This window comes from Pezoporus flaviventris, unplaced genomic scaffold (assembly GCF_033815535.1).
Source record: "Pezoporus flaviventris isolate CSIRO_AGI_PZ_B2104156 unplaced genomic scaffold, CSIRO_AGI_Pfla_v1 ptg000002l, whole genome shotgun sequence".
In the NCBI taxonomy this organism is placed as follows: Eukaryota; Metazoa; Chordata; class Aves; order Psittaciformes; family Psittacidae; genus Pezoporus; species Pezoporus flaviventris.
The window spans coordinates 40712360-40733543 of NW_026892550.1; the positions used below are offsets into that span (position 1 = coordinate 40712360).

General features: G+C 36.4%; 1 protein-coding gene across 8 annotated transcripts in view; it reads right to left on the reverse strand.

Moving 5' to 3' along the window:
• Positions 1-21184, reverse strand: part of RAPGEF2 (Rap guanine nucleotide exchange factor 2) — a 195604-nt gene that overhangs the window by 65297 nt on the left and 109123 nt on the right. The window contains exons 1-2 of one of the 8 annotated variants that reach the window (XM_061475763.1): positions 6147-6174; positions 5249-5286 (exon numbers count right to left, since the gene is read on the reverse strand). The exons of 5 other annotated variants lie outside the window; for them this stretch is intronic. In XM_061475763.1, coding sequence (XP_061331747.1) covers positions 5249-5286; positions 6147-6159 — 51 coding nt within the window. In that variant the 5' untranslated portion in view covers positions 6160-6174. Of the gene's footprint in view, positions 1-5248; positions 5788-6146; positions 6292-21184 lie in introns of those variants that run through there. 2 more of the 8 variants (XM_061475752.1, XM_061475745.1) reach the window with 2 other exon arrangements.

Here is a 21184-nt window from a genome sequence, read left to right on the forward strand (position 1 = left end):
CAACACAATCCATTATCTTCTGCTTTTTTATAGCTTCTATTCTTCCTGTGTTTTTATTAATTTGTATGATCAGGAGCAAATCAACAGCACCTTAAAGCACTTATGATTTTTTTGTTTGTTTGTTTCTTTTGATGTTTGGCTTTTTGATTGCATGTATTTTATTTTTATATTTTGGGGGTCTTCATTTGTTTTTTTTTACTTGTTGGGTATCAGCAGCTCTCAATTTCAGCTGGATTTTCAGCTGAAGATGAGGAAGGAGTGCCAAGAACTCAGTAATGATAAACAGCGTTTGTCTGCTGGTCTCAAAATAGCATTTTGGAAAAAGCTGACTCTCCTTTTCAGGTTCACACCTGTATTGTGACTGCAAATGACACGTTTCCAGGTGCTCCATCATAAATACCACTCCAATACCACCACTAGATTTGGGCACTTTATTATGTAAACCAGAACCAACAATACTGATTATGTTAGTCAAAATTCTCATTATGGGGCCTGAATTTTTCCTACTTCATAAACTTGCTGAACAAATGCCCTACTGTGAGATCATCTACACCAACTACCTATGTTGACCTGAAAAAAATTCAGGTACTTCTTAGGAAGGTAGAGGAAGCACTTTTGCGCACACGCACACAATATACATAGAGGTGGTAGCTTTTTTTGATATGGTTTCTTTTTTTTCATTCTTTTCCTCCTTTCTCTTAAATATGCTGAGCAATCCCCAGGCCTTGAAACAGTAACAGAAAGATGGCAGGACATGTCCTATGAGCCAAGGATGCTTTCATTGCCATCTCTGCAGGCAGCTAATGCTTTCACTGTCATTCCTATGAAATGACCCAAATTTTGCCATTTATAAGCTTTTGAGAAAAATCTGCAGTTAAATGTTGTCTTGGAGAACAGGAATTTAGCCAGGCTCCACCACAGATCTCTGGTAGGATGCCAGGCAAGCCACTTAAAATCAGCCTTTCAAATAATCATTAGGCCATGGGTGCCTGAACTGGGCCAATACACAGAAATTAAACTAATATAATCCATACTTTTAACACTTACTTAGGCCTAGCTATGCTGAGGAATAAGCATCTTAAGTTCTCAGAATTCTGTCCTTAATTTTTGCCAAATATTTGCTTCAGCAGAGCTATCTGAAAAATTAAGACAATGCCACCCCTGCACTACTTTAATGAATCACATTAACACTGTGGTGACAAACACTTTAAAAAGGCACAAAAGTAAAAAGAAAAGATAATACTTTCATCTTCCGAGTAGAACTTGACTAGTATGCCAAAACCACAACCTGGCCTGTTGAGCAATGAAGCTAGCCGGAAGTATCAAACAGCTGCTCATTAAACCAGAGCTATCCATCTTGAAAAGAATCTTATGGAAGATACATGGTTATGTAATTAAAGACTGTATCATAATGCACCTATGAAGAGGTGAAACACTACTCCTAATCATATGAAAAATCCACAACTCCTTTATTGGCCTTCAGAGAGGATACTTCTTTTGAAATATATAAATTAAAAGGAAAGGAATAATCAGAAGGGGCCAAACCAGAAATCTGGTTTCAATAAATGATAAAATAAAGGTGCCTAACAAAATCAGAAAAAAACCTGTATCAAGTCCCAGGGCAATGTAATTCATTAAAATGAACAAAATCACCATCATCAGCAGCTGCAGTAGCTAACAGGTTACTACCTAGTTGAAATTCTTTTTTTTATATCTATTCTTTTCCGGATATATATATATAAACACATAAAAGACTACCAAGTACAGCCACCTGATCACAAAATCACACCTCTTTCCCATGTGTTATTCGTGCTGTGCAAAGCTCATTCAAAGGACAAGTAACTATCCCTAGCTACACTTATTGTCTGAGCTATAAAATAACACTGATGATCTCTTCCAGTAACATAAAATTATGCTTATTCTGTATAGTCCTAGATTTCTTAGGAAAGCAAGCTAGCCAGTACCTTACTACACATCAAACTAGAACAAGTTTATTTGAACAATTCCCACTCAAGACTGTTCCTCAAAATACCACTCCCTTCTCATTCCTGGGAGTGAGGGAGCACCTAGCACTGTGCCACAAATCTTCATGAACTAAAATAGAATAACAAGCCAAGGATTTGACTTGCCACTTTTAATATTTTTCAGCAATTCAAAACAGGTCAACTACACCAAAAGACTGTAGCACCTACATGATCGCTAAAGGACAGTCACTGGGCTGGCAGTGAAAAATATCCTTTATTAGCAAACTTCATTTCAATAACACTCAGAGTAAAAATGTAACTTAAACTTTCTTAAAGGCTGTGCGTAAGTCACTCCAAAGTACTCTGCAATTCATGAGTTGTTAATCATTACACAGTCATGAAAGAACTACACATCTCAAGTCACATTTTAAAAAACCATTATACCTGTCAATTTTATTTCTTTGAAGACCTTGACTAAAGTTCCTATGAACACCATATGCAAGGAAGGGCACAGGAGAAATGAGATAGAAAGATAACATTTTAGAAGGCCCAAACCTACAGTGGGAACCTTCTTGCGCTAGACTTTCATGTGATTTTTTTTTCACATAATAAAGCAGGTATAAGAGGCAATGTGTGAAACTTTTCAAGGGATAGTTGTTTCAACGTCTACAAAGCAACTTTTTTTTTTTTTTTTTGAAACATCACTCAGCCTCCTAACATCTAAGTAATGAAAATTATAATGAAAGCACTACAAAGCTTGCTGAGAAGACTCTAAAAACCAGCAAGGACACAGGCAAACAGAACGAACCTAGTGAAATACACAAAATCTAGTTAAGTACACTAAATACAAGAACTAAGCAGAAAAACTTTTGCAACAATCCAGCTTACAATACTTTGCCATCTTTCACCGAAAGCATAATCCCTGTCTAGATGACAACAGTTGTGTATGAAGGAACACCACCTATAGATCAACATAACCTTCAAATAGGTGTCTGTAACACTGCTTCAGACTCTTCCCATTTATAAAACATGAGGCATGTAGGACCAGCACACTTGACTGATGCTGTTGATTTTATTTCTTATATTAAATAATGTAGGAAACACAACACAATTTCTTACTTTTCCTCTCTTCATTTTCACCACGATGAACATAATGGCCAGCTTGCATTCCATTTTCACAGAACAGTAGATTTAAGCTACAACCCTCATTCCCTAACTAAACTAATGTGAAATTAAGATTTAACAGCATTAACTAAAATTAATTCACAGAATTTTGTGAAGCCTTGCACAAGAGATTTTTGCATCCAATTCCAGATTGTCCCAGCAAATCAAGCCGTGCGACTCTAGGTGGGGATGTCACAGAAGTAATTAAGGCTTTCTCCTTGAAATAAATCAGATACCAAGAAAAGATTTAGGATTCTGGGAACATACTAAAATGAAAATAACATCACCAAAAAGTACTAATTCAGTAAGTTTACCTTTTAGACAAAGCTAGATAAAGTCTGTATACACTGAAACTCCAAGGTTGCCTTTCCTCTCTATCAAAAATTCACATCTTTTGGTCCCATTTTCCAAGCAAAATAACTTCTACCTGGAGAACAAGCATGGAAAGTTTCATTGCCAAAATGGTGTTTTTCACTGAGCTATGTTGTGTTCTAACAGTTTCATCTTAAACTTCTATATAAACTCTAAACTATGCCTTTTGTTCATGCAAATTCTGCAATTGCATGCCAGCCCTGTGTCAACTCTTTCTCTTACATATATGTGGACATTTCTAAGGTAAACTAATTTTCTTGTAAAGCAATACTTTGATCTTTTCCCTTTTATTAATCCTGCATCTCTACAATTTAATTAACTCAAAGTAATACAACTAAAATATGACAGAGCATGCAACATAGTGTCTCTAAAATGCCAGGTTAATATTTTTCCTCTATCTATAAGCAATTCTTTTACATCAGTTAGACTTGCTGGCTTATCAGAATCAATCTAGAACTTTTCATCAACATTCTTTGGAGAGTACAAAGAGAAGGAAAACCCAACAATTATGCAGCTTTCTCATTTTATTCCTATTTGCAAATTCAAGGTATCCTATCCTATTTCAGGTTCTTCAATAAGTTCAGGAGGAAATTAATTTTATTTATTTATTTTTTAGATTCAGTTCTAAATATTTCATGAGCAGCAAATGATTTGGTAACATGAACTCCTTTTATACTCAGAATGTAATTAAGAAAGGGGAGGAAGGAACAGTCTACAAGAAAATGTGATATGTCTGTTGCATGCATAAGAAAAATCCACTAGACACATTCTGAAATGTTTCTAGGTTAGTTTCCATATTTCTACACAATCTAACTGAATTCTTGGAGAAAATGTTCCTCCTTTAAAAAGTTCCTGCTATCACATCTTCCCAATATTTACAATTCTTAGCTGTATACGCTGAACATACTGTACACACTCCCTGCACATTCTAAACACACGCAGTATGCACATAACATATATAAAAATATCTTTCCAAGAAACAAATTGTAAGATTGAAAATTATATTGAACCATGTAAAATCTGGCATGAAGATTTAAGTGTGCTAACTGAGCAGTAAGAATCTACACTTCTACAATCTTTTTATCGTGTAAAACCTAAATATCTAATTCCTGACACCTGAGGCCTTTTTAAATAATGTTTGCTCTTCTGCTTATGAATGCATTTTTCCCAAACAATAAACACAGGCAGCCTATGGGATTAAAGCATGACAAAGGTGTAGCTGACTCATGGGATCAATTAGAAAGCAGCAGTACTTACGCCTTTTGTTCATTCCATGTTTTACTAACAGTTTCTGCATTTTCAGCATAAGTGTATCACAGATGTTAAACGCCATGCTACAAGGCAACAGCACACAAGTACCATACACTAGGCAGGATAAATCTATTCTTATCACCACCTACAATTATATCACTTGTTATACAGTTTGCATATTTCTTTAAAGTTTTAACAAATGCATACTGATTTTAACAGAATGCTCATAGCTTCTTGCCCCATTAAGGTATGCCAGCATTTTTTCAATCAATTTTTAACATTCAAAATGAACCTACAGACTTCCCTTTTCTAAGCTAAAAATAATCTTAAATACAACCACCGACTCTAATGCCACAGCAGGTACAGCTTTCCCTCAAAACCCACTGTTAAACTCACAAGCAGAAAAGCCCGCAAGCAGGACGACAAGCAGTTTCAACCTCCATGCAGTTTGCCAATGACAGGTTATTGATAGAACAAGCAGAATTTGCAATACTTACTGAGTGTTTCTCCTGCTGGCCCATAACTCCATGGTTAGCTGGGATTGCAAGTGGTTTCATAATGAAGAAACATAAACTGAACTGAATTTACACATCATGTACCAATTTCTTATGGATGGCAAGTCACCCTCTACAGCATTAAATTAAAAAGAGGAGGAGGGGGTGAAACCAAGCTGGAGCTAAAAGTGTCACTACTGGTAAGCTCAAAACCCCCCTCACACTTGTAGTGCAGAGCAGCAATCCAAACGACAGCGTTAGTCTCCATTTTTGTAACACAAAGTCTAAGCGTGTCAGGACATACAGAGCCTGATGAAACCCTACATTATCCAGCATTCATCCAGGGGAACAAAACCATTCCCTAAGCCTGAGGAATGGAAAGAAAAGAAAAAGGAGGAAAAAAGCTAAAATGGCTGACTGCACAGAGACTCCCTCAAAAAGGCTTAATACAGTATTATATTAGTCAGGGTGCAGGAACCAGCCTCCAGCATTCAGCCAAGCATTGTTAATACTCCTGTTTCATTTGCAATCACACACACTCACACACGCTGCCTCCCCCCGCTCCACCACTACCCTCCGCTCCACCACTATCCTCCACTCCCCCAAAATCTGGGCAGAGCACGCAAATAGGGACCTCCTCCCCTGGCTGCTAATGATGCTGACAGAGTAGTGACCAGTGATCTCTGTTCCACTCAGCTAACCAAGTTTGCACAATTAATCTCAGCAGCATGACATTGATGGACATTTAATTTTATGATGCCTGTTCCCCGCAATCAAGACAAGCATGTCTACTGCCCAAAGAGTCGGCAACAAAAATACAACACAGTTACACACACACAAAAACCCAGAGAATCATGAGTCTGAATGCAATACGCCAATATAATTACGTTATTGTGCTTACTTTGGAAGACCATGGCTGCAGGCAGTTGGCATAGCAACGCACAAGGAAAGCCATTTCCTGGGTAGAAAGAATGCTTCCTTTTCTAAATAAAAAATTCCTCTTAGGATACAAACGGCATTGCTGCTTCCTGCAGAAAGCAAAGACACTGTAGTCTGTCTCTTAACCTGCACACAGGCACACACTCAATGCAGTTCGAGTGATGTAAATGGATTTCTCTCTCTCTCTCTCTCCTCTCCCTCCCTCACCCTTTATCCACCGAAATATTCAAGTCAAATGGAAGACACATTCCTTGAGGCTCACCCACTCGTATACTTAACCATTTCACTCATTAAGGTAGGGATGGAAAATGCAGATAAAACAGCAAGCTCTTGCCTGTATCTGGTATCAGCCTCTGAAGATCAAGGCAGCCCCATAGGGGAGGGATCCGTTCCCTGCTGGCTCCTAAGAATATTACTGAAGTCAGGGTGGGAATAAAGACCCACCTTTACCTCGCCAAATCCTGAGCTGAACACGACTTTTCATGAAGATGAGGATAAAGCAGAGGGTTTGACATCACCTCCTTTTTCCCCACACCCAAAAGAGTGTTGCTGCAGAGCTGTAAACATTGTTATCAAGTATTTATAAACAGTGCACTTGAGCTCTCAGATTTTCAGCAGCTTTGCCACTATGCAGGCCAGAGATACCCATGGGCTGTGGCAGATAAAAGTCCAAAACCCTTTAACACATCATTTGAAGTCTTTCTGAATATAGCTCCTGCTTCTCTCTGCACACTGAATACACAAATTCCACTAAAAACAAACGGGGAAGCAAGAGCTGGAAGAGATAGACATACATAGGGCTTTTATAATTTCCTTTACTGATTGTACTTGAACTCAGAAATTTTCCCAGTCACTCCCATTTACACTATACCACTTTCCATGTTATACCAGCAACCACATACTGCAGAGGAGCTGAACCATGCTCAAGCAATAAACTAACTTTCAGCCCTATAGAATGTACATCTTAAATGCCATGAATTCCAGTCACTTGACACAGGGGAAACCACACCAGGGTATACAGGGACATGTCAATCTTCCATTAGGCTGCCACTTCAGGACAGCTGTTTGTAACACATTCTTTAAAATCAGAGATCATCTGTGCTTTAAGTAACTTCAAAGTCGGGGTTGGTTTGTTTGTTGTTTTTTTTCTTTTAAGAACGCACAGAAAAAAAAAAAAGACTGAGCAGTTGTTACACAGGCATAAACACGCAGGAAAAAAAATGAATACTACAGAATACTATGCCATACAATCTGCACCTGCCTTCCACCAGAATAGCCTGTCCACTGATACTGAGTTTAGTTTGTTGCACAGTGATTTCTTTTGGTACTAGCAATGACTGCTAGTAAATGAGGCCATAAAAATTAATGGAAATGATCTAGTAAGGCAAGAAAAGATCATGAAATATCTGGTCTATTTTTTGCACAGCTATTCTAAGGACATCATTTCGTACACACCACATTTGAAATGTAATATATTTAAACTTATGAGAGTTTAATGACACTTGTGCCCTTGGTCTTCTAGTATATGCTAAATGATAAGTTACTCTTCAAACAATTGAATTACAAAAATTACTTTAGAATTGCTGCAATTGTATTGTGCCAGGGCAACCAACAGCTGATTTAAAAATGTTAAATTATGCTTAAGCCTTGTAAAACAGTCTAATACTGAGCACAATCAATTTTCTGATGAAGCGCTGACCAGAAGCAGCGGAAGTTATTCATTCTAGGAAGTTCAGACAAACCCTCTCCAGTACAAAATTAAAAAATAATACTTGTTGACAAAGCAATTAAAACCCTCTTGAGTCTGATTTGGTGGCCTTGCGGTTAACACCATAAGCAGAGTTTGAGCGTGGTGTTTTACGCTCATGTCAGGAAAAATTAAGTTCTGCCAAGACAGAAACTCCCCACAGCACACCACTTTCTGAACTTCATTACTATCAACATGCATCTTACTCTGCATCAGCTTGTGTTGTTCTGCATCATTTAACCAAAATCTAGCCCTGGTTTCTGTGGGATAAGTCTTGAAGAGTAACACAAAACCATAAATAAAACCACTAAAACAATACTAAAAGTCAAAACTTCTAGATGACAATGCCATGAAATACTTCCTTACTATTTATGCTGGTCACTACTATACACCCCTACTTGGTGTCAGGAAATTAAGTCAGAATGTCATACATTAATACAAAATTTAAATTAAGCTCAAAGCCTTGGTGGCTTCCAAAATAGAAAAAAGCCTCTTTATGCCAAAAAAGTAAAAAGTGCTATTTATATAATTAGGTGATGAAAACACAACTCACAGGCAATCTGTGAATCAAAATAATTGCAAGAAATAATGGTTGATTCCATTTCCCTATTCCTTCCTCCTCAAATGCCACCACCTTCCAGGTTCAGTGGCGCATTGTGATACTACATACTGTCCATTCTCAGTACAGAAAATAATTCCATATAAATTATATTTCATAGAAAGATAATTAAAACAAAAGTTCAGTGAACTGTTAGATGTTTCAGTGAAGAACGAATGGAATTTAAATCAGTGTAAGATACCAGAACAACGTATCCTGGAAAATTTCTATCATAAACAAGTATGAATAGTTTCTATACAACTTAACTACAACTTTGCGTTCATGTGTATTTCAAAACCCATGTAAGGACTCCGTGCTTAGACTTAAATTTTGAGAAAAAAGCAAGAAATTTTTGGAAATGTTTTTAGGCCATTAATGTGAGATGTTAATAAACCTGATGTGCAACAATTGGACATGATGGACTATACCCAACTGCTTTCAAAATAATGTACTTAGAAGAAAGCTGGCAGCTCTTGGTAAGTCACACTTAAGAAGGTTAAAAATTACCTTTCAAAAGTAACTATGAATGTTAGGACATCCTTGGACTACCCACAGGATTCAGGATTCATAAACTGTAATTCTGAATTCCAGGTAAGAAATGGCAGAGATCTCAGCACCATGTATCATCTCACTGCAATGCCTCTCAACTATTTCATGCGCTAGAACATAATCTCCCCCGATACTATTTTCCTAAATAGTGTCAACACCGACTGGAGCATTAAACCTTTTTAGGTTAACGACAAATACTGCAACAACAGATTACCTCAAATCTTCAACTTTAAGCAGTCACCTTAACTCATAACTATTTACAGGAGTACTTTAAATTTTATAAAGATTACATACACAAAACCCATTCTTTTCCAAAAGTACTTCAAAACCAGAAGTTATCAGCACATTTTCCCCTTCCCTTTAAGCACATTCTAAAGTATCATTTCCTTCATGTTCAAAAACTTAGACAAAAAGCAACAGAACACTGTAGGGTCACCAAATTTACTGCCACTTCATGACTCCAGTAGCTAGAAAACTGGGGGGTGGCAGGAAGTCAAAGAAATAGAAAAAAAGATGGAAGAATAAGGCAAAAACCCCACAACCACTACATGTCCCAAAACCATTCACAGCAAAGGGACTATTACATGAATATTACACAGTTGCGCAGGTGGAATACGCTTCTAAATTTTATCATTTTATCTGTCTCCCACTGGCCTTGTGAGAGAGTTTGCTAAATAGGATCTGATGCTCACATCAGCTTTAAAAACACCAACTGAAACCACGAAAAATCTGGAACAATAATTCACTCCAAACGCTACAATACATTTATATGTCCCATACAATCCAAAAGTTTTATTCTCATGAATTTAGGCAAATTTACTGCCAGTAATTAAAATCTCTGTCCATATGACCCAATCACATGCAAGCAATTTCCTATTTATCAGGGTAACACAGAAAGGGGATGGTCCACACACACCTGTCATATTTTCATTTTCTCAAGAACTTTGAGAAACTATGTTGAATAAAGGGAAATTACCACATCTGCTCTCCAAGGTGAATTTCAATGACTAAAATACCACTTTGGCCAAAACGCGTGGATAAAGCAATAGTATTTGCCAGTTTAATTTTATTCATAATTCTGTGGCATTATCATTATAGTAATATTGCACCATGAGCAACACCAAAGCAACAGTTACAATGGAGTGGTGTGCGCAGTTTTGATAACACATTCACTAATGTTACAGACCATTTGAACAAATGCCCTTCTGTTGATCTGATGCTGCAAATGAATCTATAATACAGATCTTTAAAATAATGACAAGCCCAGAGCAGTCATGCTGTTGCCTCAGCTGGGTGGATGTGCCATAGGCTGCCAATCTTTCCTTTGACGGCAGACTCATTTGTCACCTTCTGTGCACAGCTCTGTTTTCAGTACAGCTAACTTTCTGTTTGCCTGCCATCCAACTTAAAATAGGAGCAAATTATAGTATTCATTTAAAATACTTGCCATTGAATTATCTTTAAATTATGTTAGAACAGACATGAAGAAAACCTATAACTGATGGATACTCATCCCAAATGTGACAAGATGTCCCATTCCTAGTGGATCTAATTTAGCTTGAGCAACTTCAGCAAAGGCTCACTACTATAGCAGAGCACACAAACTTCTCTCTGGACAATGTATTTATTTATGCTTTAAACATAACATTGCTTTTAATATAAACAAAGACAATATATTTATTTATGCTTTAAATATAACATTGCTTTTAATATAAACAAACTATTAAAGATCAACACAACTTTTGTGTTCCTGCAACACTTATAAGGTGTTACTTATTAAATTTTACTTGCAAGATCAAAATCATGTTTAATGTGTATGGTTGTGAAGTCATTTCATGTGATGTTTAGCTGATTTACCTGAGATTTTAGAAAAAGCGAAGGGTTATTACTTACATAAGCCTAAACCTTAACACATATAACATGGCTTTAAAAATGTAATTTCATTATTAAATGTATTTTCATTATTAAATATTAAAAATTAGACATTAAAATTTGAGATCTTAATGACTTCAATTGGCAGAACAGTCAGAGATTAATTTCTTTAACTGTTTCAAGTACTGCAGGAGTGGAAAAACTACAGACTGTCAAGACAGATGAAGTTTTCCCCAATCTTCGTAGCATTTTCTCATTCTGGTGTAAGGACAAGAGATAAAGATAACATCCTAATTAATCAGAGAGCATGAGAATGTGGTTTCTGCTTTTAAAATGTGAAGGAAAGCCTGAAAGCAAAAAACTGAACACTCCTTCAAGGTCAAGAACGAAGATACTGGGCATAAAGGACAAGCAAGGCTGCTTTACCAGATGTAGATGATACCTTGACATCCATACCTGCTGGGATGAGGTTCACTACTGAGATACAAATCACCTCACTATCTTGGAGGAAAAGCAAAACAAAAAAATACTCACAAAATACCCCACTTATCATTGTGTCCATAATAATTTCACAACAGGAATCCAGAGACACGAGTTCTTCACTTATGCGAGGCATCCCAAAATAATGCATAATAATGCAGGAAAACTTCATGGAAGCTGGATAAATGAATACCTCTTTCATGTGTATTCTACTGCTGCACTGTTAAAGGCAAGAATTTACCTCAGAAAACTCCCTGACTTTTATCAACTGTCCACGTTCTAGACTGTTACATTCTTTACCAGCCCCACAGAATCGTGTTACCTGAAATAATCAAACATGTTTGAATTGCAAGGATGATTGTTCTGGTAAGGAACTGAATGAATCTGAGACCCAAAGCAGGGGAACAAATATTTAATGTTTCATTTTTAAACATTAATGGATTAAAACCAAACAAAAAAAAACAGATTTTTCCAAGCTTCTCTAAATGCTAGCTGTTTTTCTGTTGCTTTGTATTGCTTATTTGTTCACTGGGAGATTTTGGCAGCAGTGGAGGGGGAGTATTTATTTGAAGAGAATACAATATACTTTCTAACAGCTTTTCTTGAACTTATTTAGAAACTTCAAGGAGTATCTGAAACTCATCACTATGTTCAAGGTGCAGACATAGACAGGACTGACAGGAAGCCTCCAGTCTGCCAGTTAGGTTTCCAGATTCCCCAAACAATGGTGGAAATTGTATGTTATTTTTACTACCATATTTGATGTTGAGACCTTTCTGTCTATCTTTTTGAATGTTTATTTGGACATGTCCTGGGGTAACTAGCTACTTATCTCCAGTATTTTGGGGAAGTTTAACTTAGAAAAGGCCAGTTGCTGTTACAGAGGATTTTCATTCAATTCAATCATATGTTGTAAGGAAGTAACTTTTGTTTTTGTCTCCAGCCACAGTCTTATCCAAGGAGACTCTCCAAAGAGCATACTCTAGGGGCTGCAAATTAAACTCAACACTAAAACAGTTTACCAGTATAAGATCATTTTCTTTTTGGAGAACTCTTACCTCATGCACTGCATATCCTCCCTTGTGTAATGCACCATTCACTAATACACCTTGAGAGCTTTGTGCTCTGGCTCTAGCAACTGTATAGAAATCATTTATCCAGACTTTCTGCTTTTATCAGTAACAAACCCCATGCAACTTCACTTGTCTTTTGTTTTTAGAAATAATTAGGAAGCAAAATGAGCCAATTTTTTTTAGATAGGAAAAAAAGTCAGAACACAACATCACAACATTCAGGTAGAGAGACCTTAATACAAAATTCTAAGAAACGCTTTTTCCCTCTCCTCTTCCCCAGTCAAATAAATTAGGGAGCCAAGTACCAGCAATTAATGGATGTCCCGTTCTGTAAATTTAACACTACATTTTCCCCTTGCATTTACAAGATCAGTTACCTAGGTATAGACGTGCTAAATAAAAGTCTGTGGAAATGCACCTCCTAGATTGAGTTTCCCTAATACTTTGATTTTACACTGTTTTGTATTCCAAGTTTACTACTCAAAAAGCTGTCAGTGTGCTTACTTTGAAGATGATCTTTAGCATACCATGGATCATTTGCAGACTTTAAAACCAGTTAGCTACAGGCCTTTATACTCTCCAAATTGCAACATTCAAGAGTGACACAGAGAATGTAGTTTAGTGATATGAAAAGGAAAAATATTTTACATTTTAGCACTGCGTGCATAAATACACAGAAGCAGATACAAACAATGCAAAACAGAGCAAACAAGAGTTTTTATGCCAGCCACATGAACAACACCCATAACATCTGTCGGCTGTTCCAGGTGCCTGTAGAAACTTTTCTATCTGAAAAATCAAAGATAATTAAGGCTAATAGTTCAAAACTGAAGCCCAGTTCCCCATACCCATTACTCATACAACAGAATGCTAACACTTTGACTACATCTTACATAAAACAACAAAAGCCTTTTTTATGAAAAAAGGAAACAAAATCTTCCTATCAGAGATGTGCAAATACCACAAATTTTAAAAGTGCTCCAGAATTCTTAACCTCACATCCAAGAACAACTTTGCTTCACAGCAACCTGAGTATGGCTAAATAAGCATCTTAACAGGGCAGTGAAAGAGAGGGAAAGAATTTACATACAAACGTTGTGGTAAATCCAAGGTAACTACCTTCCTTTACTCGGGACTTGATAGCTTCCCTGAACCTGTCACCTACTGCAAGACACAAGCATGGACAATGGCACTCACACTTAACAGGACTAGCCAGGGCACTGTAATATATACATCTACCCAATAAAGTAAAAAGGGTCTACACATTTGAAGGGTTTATCTCAGATTACTTAGTGTTTACATAAAACAAATCATTCCACCGTTTTTCCTAACCAGCACCTTTAGCCAAGACAAATCTCTGTTTAAATTTTAAGACTAAAACTACCTGAACAGTGTGATGGATATTGCCGCATCTTCATTGACAGCTCTGAAAGCACTTTGAGAGAAGCCTGGTATATGCAACTTGGGCTACCGAGTCTCAACTAAAAGCTTAAAAGCAGAACCATGTCGAATGTGCAATTACCATTGTAACAAATGCATTTCCTTCACTTTAAACAAACACAGCTATGAAAGAAACCAAAGAACCTCATTCGCTTTCACCTCAAGAAACCCACCACCACTAAATTAGCATTCCAGACACAACCTCAAAGATTTATCTCTGAGACCCTGGTCAACACCCTTACTCCTTAAGCATGTTTTCAATATCTAAAATGTTTAGTCTTAAGGAATTGGGGCACCTTTAAAAAAAAATTATAAAAAAAGAATTCACAAATAGGAATTATGCCATTATTTCCACATAGAAAAAGTTACAAGTGGCACAAAGCTTCTAACAAATGAAAATCCAAGCTATGTTAAACTAAGTTTATACAATTTACTTTTAATTTACTATTACCATTCTAATTACTTCCACAATTTACTGTTTAAGATCATGACATCAGACTAGAAGCCAGGAGTTTCAGGTTACAATTCTTGTGTTATTACTAAACACTTGCATTGCCTCTAATCATCTCCTTCCTTATATCAAACTAATTTGATACTCATGCATTAAAACTCATCATGGAAGGGTCATGTTTAAACGTGTTGGAACAGGTTCCAGTTTTTACTAGAACCATCATGCATAACATCAACATATCAAAATACATAGGAAACAGTCTTGTCTTTCTCCCTTCCACTTCACCCCTTCATAAGTGATAACTACAACAGTAAGGAACAAACATATGTCGGCTGTCCAAGGGAAAAAAAAAAGTATTTGCAAATACAAAATCAAAAATGCAAGAATAGCCTTCTGGACCTAGAATCATAGAATCATTTAGGTTGGAAAAGACCTTTAAGATCTTGAAGTCCAACTATTAACCTAGCAGTGACAAGTCCACGAAGAAACTGTGTCCTAAGCACTACATATACAACACATCCTTTAAATACCTCCAGGGATGGTAACTCCATCTCTTCCTTGAGCAGCCCATTCCAATGCTTGACAACCCTTTATGTGAAGAAATGTTTCCCAATATCCAGTCTCAGCCTCCCCTGGCACAACTTGAAGCCATTTCCTCTTGTCCTATGCTTGTTACTCAGGAGAACAGACAAACACCCACCTCACCACAACGTCCTTTCAGGTAGTTGTTGAGTGGTAAGGTCCCCCCTTGAGCCTTCTCTTCTTCAGGCTAAACAATCCCAGGTTCTTCAGCTGTTCCTCATCAAACTTGTGCTCTAGACCCTTCATCAGCTTCTTTGCTCTTCATTGGACATGCCCCAGAATCTCAGTGTCTTTCTTGTGGTGAGGGGCCCAAAACTGAACACAGTATTCCAAGGTGTGGCCTCACCAGTGCTGAGTACAGGGAGGGGACAATCACCTCCCTAGTCCTGCTCGTCATATTATTTCTGATGCAAGCCAGGATGCTGTTTGTCTTCTCCAGACATTCCACCTTTCCACGTTTTAATTCTATACATACTTCCCTAGTTGCTCAGGATATTTAAAGTACTACTTAATTAATTTTTTAGAGCTTTGCAATTCGCTCAGCAAAATAATCATTTAAATGATTCAAATGAAATACAAAAGCACTATTAAAATTAATGAAAACCTTTTGTGGAAAGATTGACACCTAATGCTAATGATTTTATCTTTAAGTCAGTATATCAAGCACAGCTTACAAAAGAGTGGCTCAGATGCTTGGGAAAAACGAACTGACAGCTTCTTTATATGCTTTAGCGGGCAAATGTCTACATCAGGACTATCTCTCATGATGCTTATCTGTATAGAAATGCCAATGTTGAAAGGACCTTTATTGGTATTTCACAAACATACTGCATAGGCAGATCCCTTTTTCCATATGCACTTTATAGGCAAACACTGTGTCTAAATGAACAACCTTACACTAATGAGCATATCCTTTTTTTAAAAAAAATTTAAGAACACGAGTGTGTGACTTTTAATCTTCCTCAAGAAGTTCAAGTGGTAGAAATCCAATATTTGTATTTAGTTACATTATACAACAATCAGTTTAGAAAAGAGTTATGAAAAATTCATTTTTCTTCTGCATGAATAACTCTGCTTTGATGACAAGCCTCACATTTAGTTTTATGCCCTACATCTCTGAAAAGCAATCTTTTATATAATATTAAAAAAGTACATCACAAGTCAGTAACAGCAAAAAAATTATGCTACTCTGGAAAATCTATGCTATCATTAACCAAAGTTTCACATATGTGTGGTCATAAAGTACTAGCAACCCTACAAGCTGTAAACAGGACCAAGTGCTAGTAGTATATCTAAAATCAAGAAACTTGGTAGTATTACTGACACTTCAGTAGCAGAAAATACTGCATAGATTCAATGTTTCTCTTTGAATTTTCAAATCTAATCACAATTACAAATACAGTTATGACATCAATGTGAGCACTTCCAAAGGGAATGGAAGAACAGTAAATCCCAATGGATATATAAGTTCTGCAGCAGGGATGATGTAATAGATAAAAATAGACATCCTCTGACAGAAGCTGCAAGTTGAGTAAATAACACACTGCATGTCATTAATTTTGCATTAGCTTGCCAGAAGACATTACTGAAAGGATTATGAACTAACAATTTTGTTTTGCTTCGGGTGCTACACAAAATAAAATGATAGCATTGCTCATATATTAACTATAATACATAACATAATGCATAACTTTAAACAGTACAACACAGCTGAAAGAAGAAGGCTGAAAGGTTGTTTTTGCCACAGAACACAGGGGTGGGAATTGTGTACTGACATTATTACATTAACAGTGGATGTTCCCACACAGAAACACCCAACTTCTATGCAAAAAAAAAAGGTTAATGGGAACCGTCCAAGTCATCTCAGGAATTTCATATTTCAGACAAAATTACCCCACAATTCTTGCAGTGCCTCACTTCAAAATATACCAGTTTTATGTAATATAACATAGTTACACACTTCAGGAATTAGCATTACTGCGTCTGTTCAAATATTATATACACAGCCTACGTATATTTAGTATTTTGTACCACTCCCTAGTATGATGCATGCACCAATCTCATTCCACATCATGAATATATTATCACCATCACGCAACAATAAAAACAGTCGCTTTTGAAACTGCAGACTGAATTTTGTAAATTAACAAAAGCAACTAAACAAATATTCCTGGTAAAAGGACACTATTTTTTATTAATGATACAATCAGTACAGTATATTTTATTTCAAATATAAACACTAGAAATAAATAATAGATAAATTATTTTATACTGAATTTGTTATCACTAAAGAAATCTGTTTGAGCAAAGAGACATACATTATTTGTGTAAAAGTGTGATTAAAACACCCTGGCATACCATGCTACTTCCCATACAATACAATGTAAATTTAGGTGTGTGTACAATTATGTTTTGAATTACCATTTCTTTTGCTTACATTAATTTGTTTCAGAAACAAGAACAGAATGCAAGCAAGATGACCTTTTTGCTTTCATTCTGCATATGCCACTTAACAGATACTTTTTGGCTTTCTTTCTCTTTGTTATTCATACTTTTCCCCTCTCCTGAGGGGGACTAAAGGGACTATCTGAGGGAACGCTAAATTAGCATTGCATTTAAAAATTAGATATATTTGAATAGGTTCAGCTGCTACAACTCATGTGAGCCTCTAAAGCAAAACCCCTTAAACATCCTGCTTCCCCAAACGTTTTTGATGACCAAGTGTACCTGACTGGGATACCCGATAGTTTTTCTGTTTGTAGTTTTCCTTTGTAACTTAATACTTTCAAGATCAAGGATTTTTAAAAAATTGGTCTTTTTCCCCATGATCTCTTCATATTCTTTACATCCTTGTATAAAGTCAGGCTTTCAGTGTGTCCGCACTTCCTTTTTCATTGCCCTATCAAATAATTTTCCTGGAGTTGGCAAATTAACTCAGATTTGATTCTTTCTTCCCAAAAGAAAGCTTGCTTTTTTTTTTTTTGCTTTTTTTTTTTTTTTAATGTGAATATTCATGATTGATTCTGTGGGTTGCTTTTGTTTTATCAAGTGAAGTTATATTGGAATGAAAGTTCTAGATAATCCTAATAATCATCAGGAACATTAAAAGCTGCAGCTATTTACAGGTTTGAAAGATTGACGGTATTCTTTTAAACTGATTTCTTGTAGATTGAGTATCTGACAACTGTTCCTACTGATCCAAACTAAAATAACTGAAATTCTATATGTAATAAAGATGACTAAGTACACTACTCTCTTGGCAGCAGTTTACTGTGTAGAATACAATGCACTAACAAGAACACATTTTATCCTAGAATTATAGAATAGTCAGGGTTGGAAAGGCCTTTAAGATCACCTAATTCCAAACCCCTGCTATGGGCAGGGATGCCTCACCCTAGACCGTGTCGCTCAAGGCTCTGTCCAACCTGGCCTTGAACACTGCAAAGGGATGGAGCATTCACCAGTTCTTCGGACAACCTGTTCCATTGCCTCGCCACCCTCACAGTAAAGAGCTTCTTCCTTATTTCTAACCTGAACTTCCCCTCTTTAAGTTTGACCCATCACCCCTTTTCCTGTCGCTACAGTCCCCAGTGAAGAATCCCTCTTAAGCATTCTTGTAGGCCCCCCTCAGATATTAGAAGGCTGCTACCAAGATATAACAAAAAACTGTGAAGTCTACATGGTCGAGAAGCAAGCACATATAAGGTATTTCATGATCATTTGTAGTGGTCCATGGGAATACATCCAGTAATACATATTTTACAACAAACATAAATATACATGCAGAGAAGCAATTGTATTGAGCTTAATGTTTTCAACATTAAGTGTCATTGGAAATTACACTGGACATATATAAAAGTATAAAATAGAATCAGCTTTTTTGAATTCTCATCAACTATATTAGCCACAAGAAACCACTTCTTTTCCTCTTGTAAACTTCCACATCGCTTCAGTAGCCTCACCCACTGAATAAAGGAAAACAACTAAGTTTTGGCATGAAATTCAGGCAGAAAAAATTAAAATTCAGATTTTTTTAAATCCTTCTTAAATGTTATATGATATATAACAGCTTTGTTGATTGTTGAAATGTAATTTTGCAGACAAAGGAAAAGGCAAATTTGTTTCATAAAAGAGAACATTCTGAACACAAATTTTCGATCCTGGAATTTTAGACTCTCAGCAGACAATGTGAATGCAAATTTTACTAGGAAAAAAAGGATACTTTGCCAATGCTTTGCTCTAACTATTAGCTATAAGAGAAAATTGAGTCAGCAAGCAAGGTTTCTACAGTTTAGTACTACATGAGCAGGGTCAAATACTTTTTAAAACATAATATAAAAAAAAAGCTAGAAAAAAATCTTTTTTTTTTCAGGAAGTCATGGCTGCAGATGAGACCTGACTCAGCAACATTAGACATGGTTTCATTTCCACCCTCTTCTTATGCAAGTTTTCAGTCACGCCCCTCAAATAAAGTCCAGGACAATACTTGTCTGCCCTTTACACATCAGCGTGATGACTGGCTCTATAGCACAGTGTGCGAGGATAAAATAATTACATGCTTGTAACTTGGGGAAGAAGCTGGAGTTATTGACGGCTCCATACCCACTGCTCTTTTCCTTCCAACACCAGATAAACGGATTGTCACCTCATGTGAATCTCAAGCTAAATAGGATAAAAAAAAGGCTACTAAAAGGCAGAAAGACCTTCTGCAAGGATTTCAGCAGCTGGCTTTAAAAAGACCGGCTGAGGATGCACTAGCAGCAATTTTCATAAGCCTGTTAACTAATTCAAATCTGGAAAGATTCTCAATAATTCAGATCTGGATAGAGTAAAGCACCACACACTATACTTCTTGTTCAGGGCTGTTCACTGGTGCTTCAGTGTTTTATTTACAGACCTACCTGCATCTCTATAAATATTCCCCAGTAAGCTTTGATATTTTGCCTTTAGCAAAGAAAAGGCTATGGTACAGACTAGTAAAAGCTCGCATATCAGTTTACATACCAAGTCTAAGGCACAGGAGATACAGACTATAACAAAACAGGGAGTTACAAATTACTACTCACAACCTCTATGCTACTAAAGAACAGCATCTTATTTTCGACAAACTTATTTTTCCTTTATGAACTTTTGCAATTTACACTAAATATGTCATGCATTATATACACAACAACCAGCTCACCAGCACTCAGGCTGGGTATGACCATTCCGCGCAGAGGCACTGAAACAGCCACAAAGTTTATTAGCACAAAGATACTACAAGGAAGTCTATCCTTATTTAAATTCACTCCATTGATGAATATGCTACTTTACGGTTTAAAAAACAAAACAAAACAAAACAAAAAAAGCACAAGCAGCCTAAAGTAGAAGAAAAGCCATGTAGGTACTCAGAAAAAAAGTGTGGACCCAGAAAAATGGGTCCGCACTCTTTCAGTCAAGTCACTCAAAACAAGGGCTTTTCATTAAAAACTTTTAAGTAGCCTCAAGTATAGACACACACTGAAAGAAAATCCACATTCAGAAGTTAAATCCTATTTCTATTATTAAGTAAGGTGTTAACATTAATATTGTTAAAGGCAGTTTCTGACACAGCAGAAGCAGAGGTAAAAATTTGCTATCACAAAAACCTAAACAAGGTTTTCCAGATTCAAGCAACAGCTCAACCTAAACTTAACAGGATTTTTTTTTTCTTCCCTGAAAAATAACAGATCCATTTTACCAAAATACGAATGGTGGCAAAAAGGATGCAATTTTATCAGCACACTAATTTTATTCCCATACATTAACTTCCTATTTTCCTCACCCTAGAAATCAGCAACACTTGTTCCAAAAGTAATATGCCTAAGTACAATACATATCTAAATGCTACAAAGTATTTCAAATTCCTATCAGAATTTGAGAAGCACATTATTACTCTTAGACATAATGTTTTAGTAACCATAGGTTACTTGGGATCATTCCATTGAAAAACTGGTGAGCACTGATCTGAAGATAATGAACTGGATTCCTAGAACAACTAACTGTACCATACACATTGAAGAAAGGGAGAACTTCAGCACAGAAGTCACTTGCCTGTGATAGTGGAACCATGCTGAAATTTCAACCCTCTAAGTCTTTTATATAAAGAAGTGAACAGCACAATGTGATACAGAAGGAACTTTTAAAATAAACACATTTCTTGATAAAATATCAGAATTGACCAAAATAA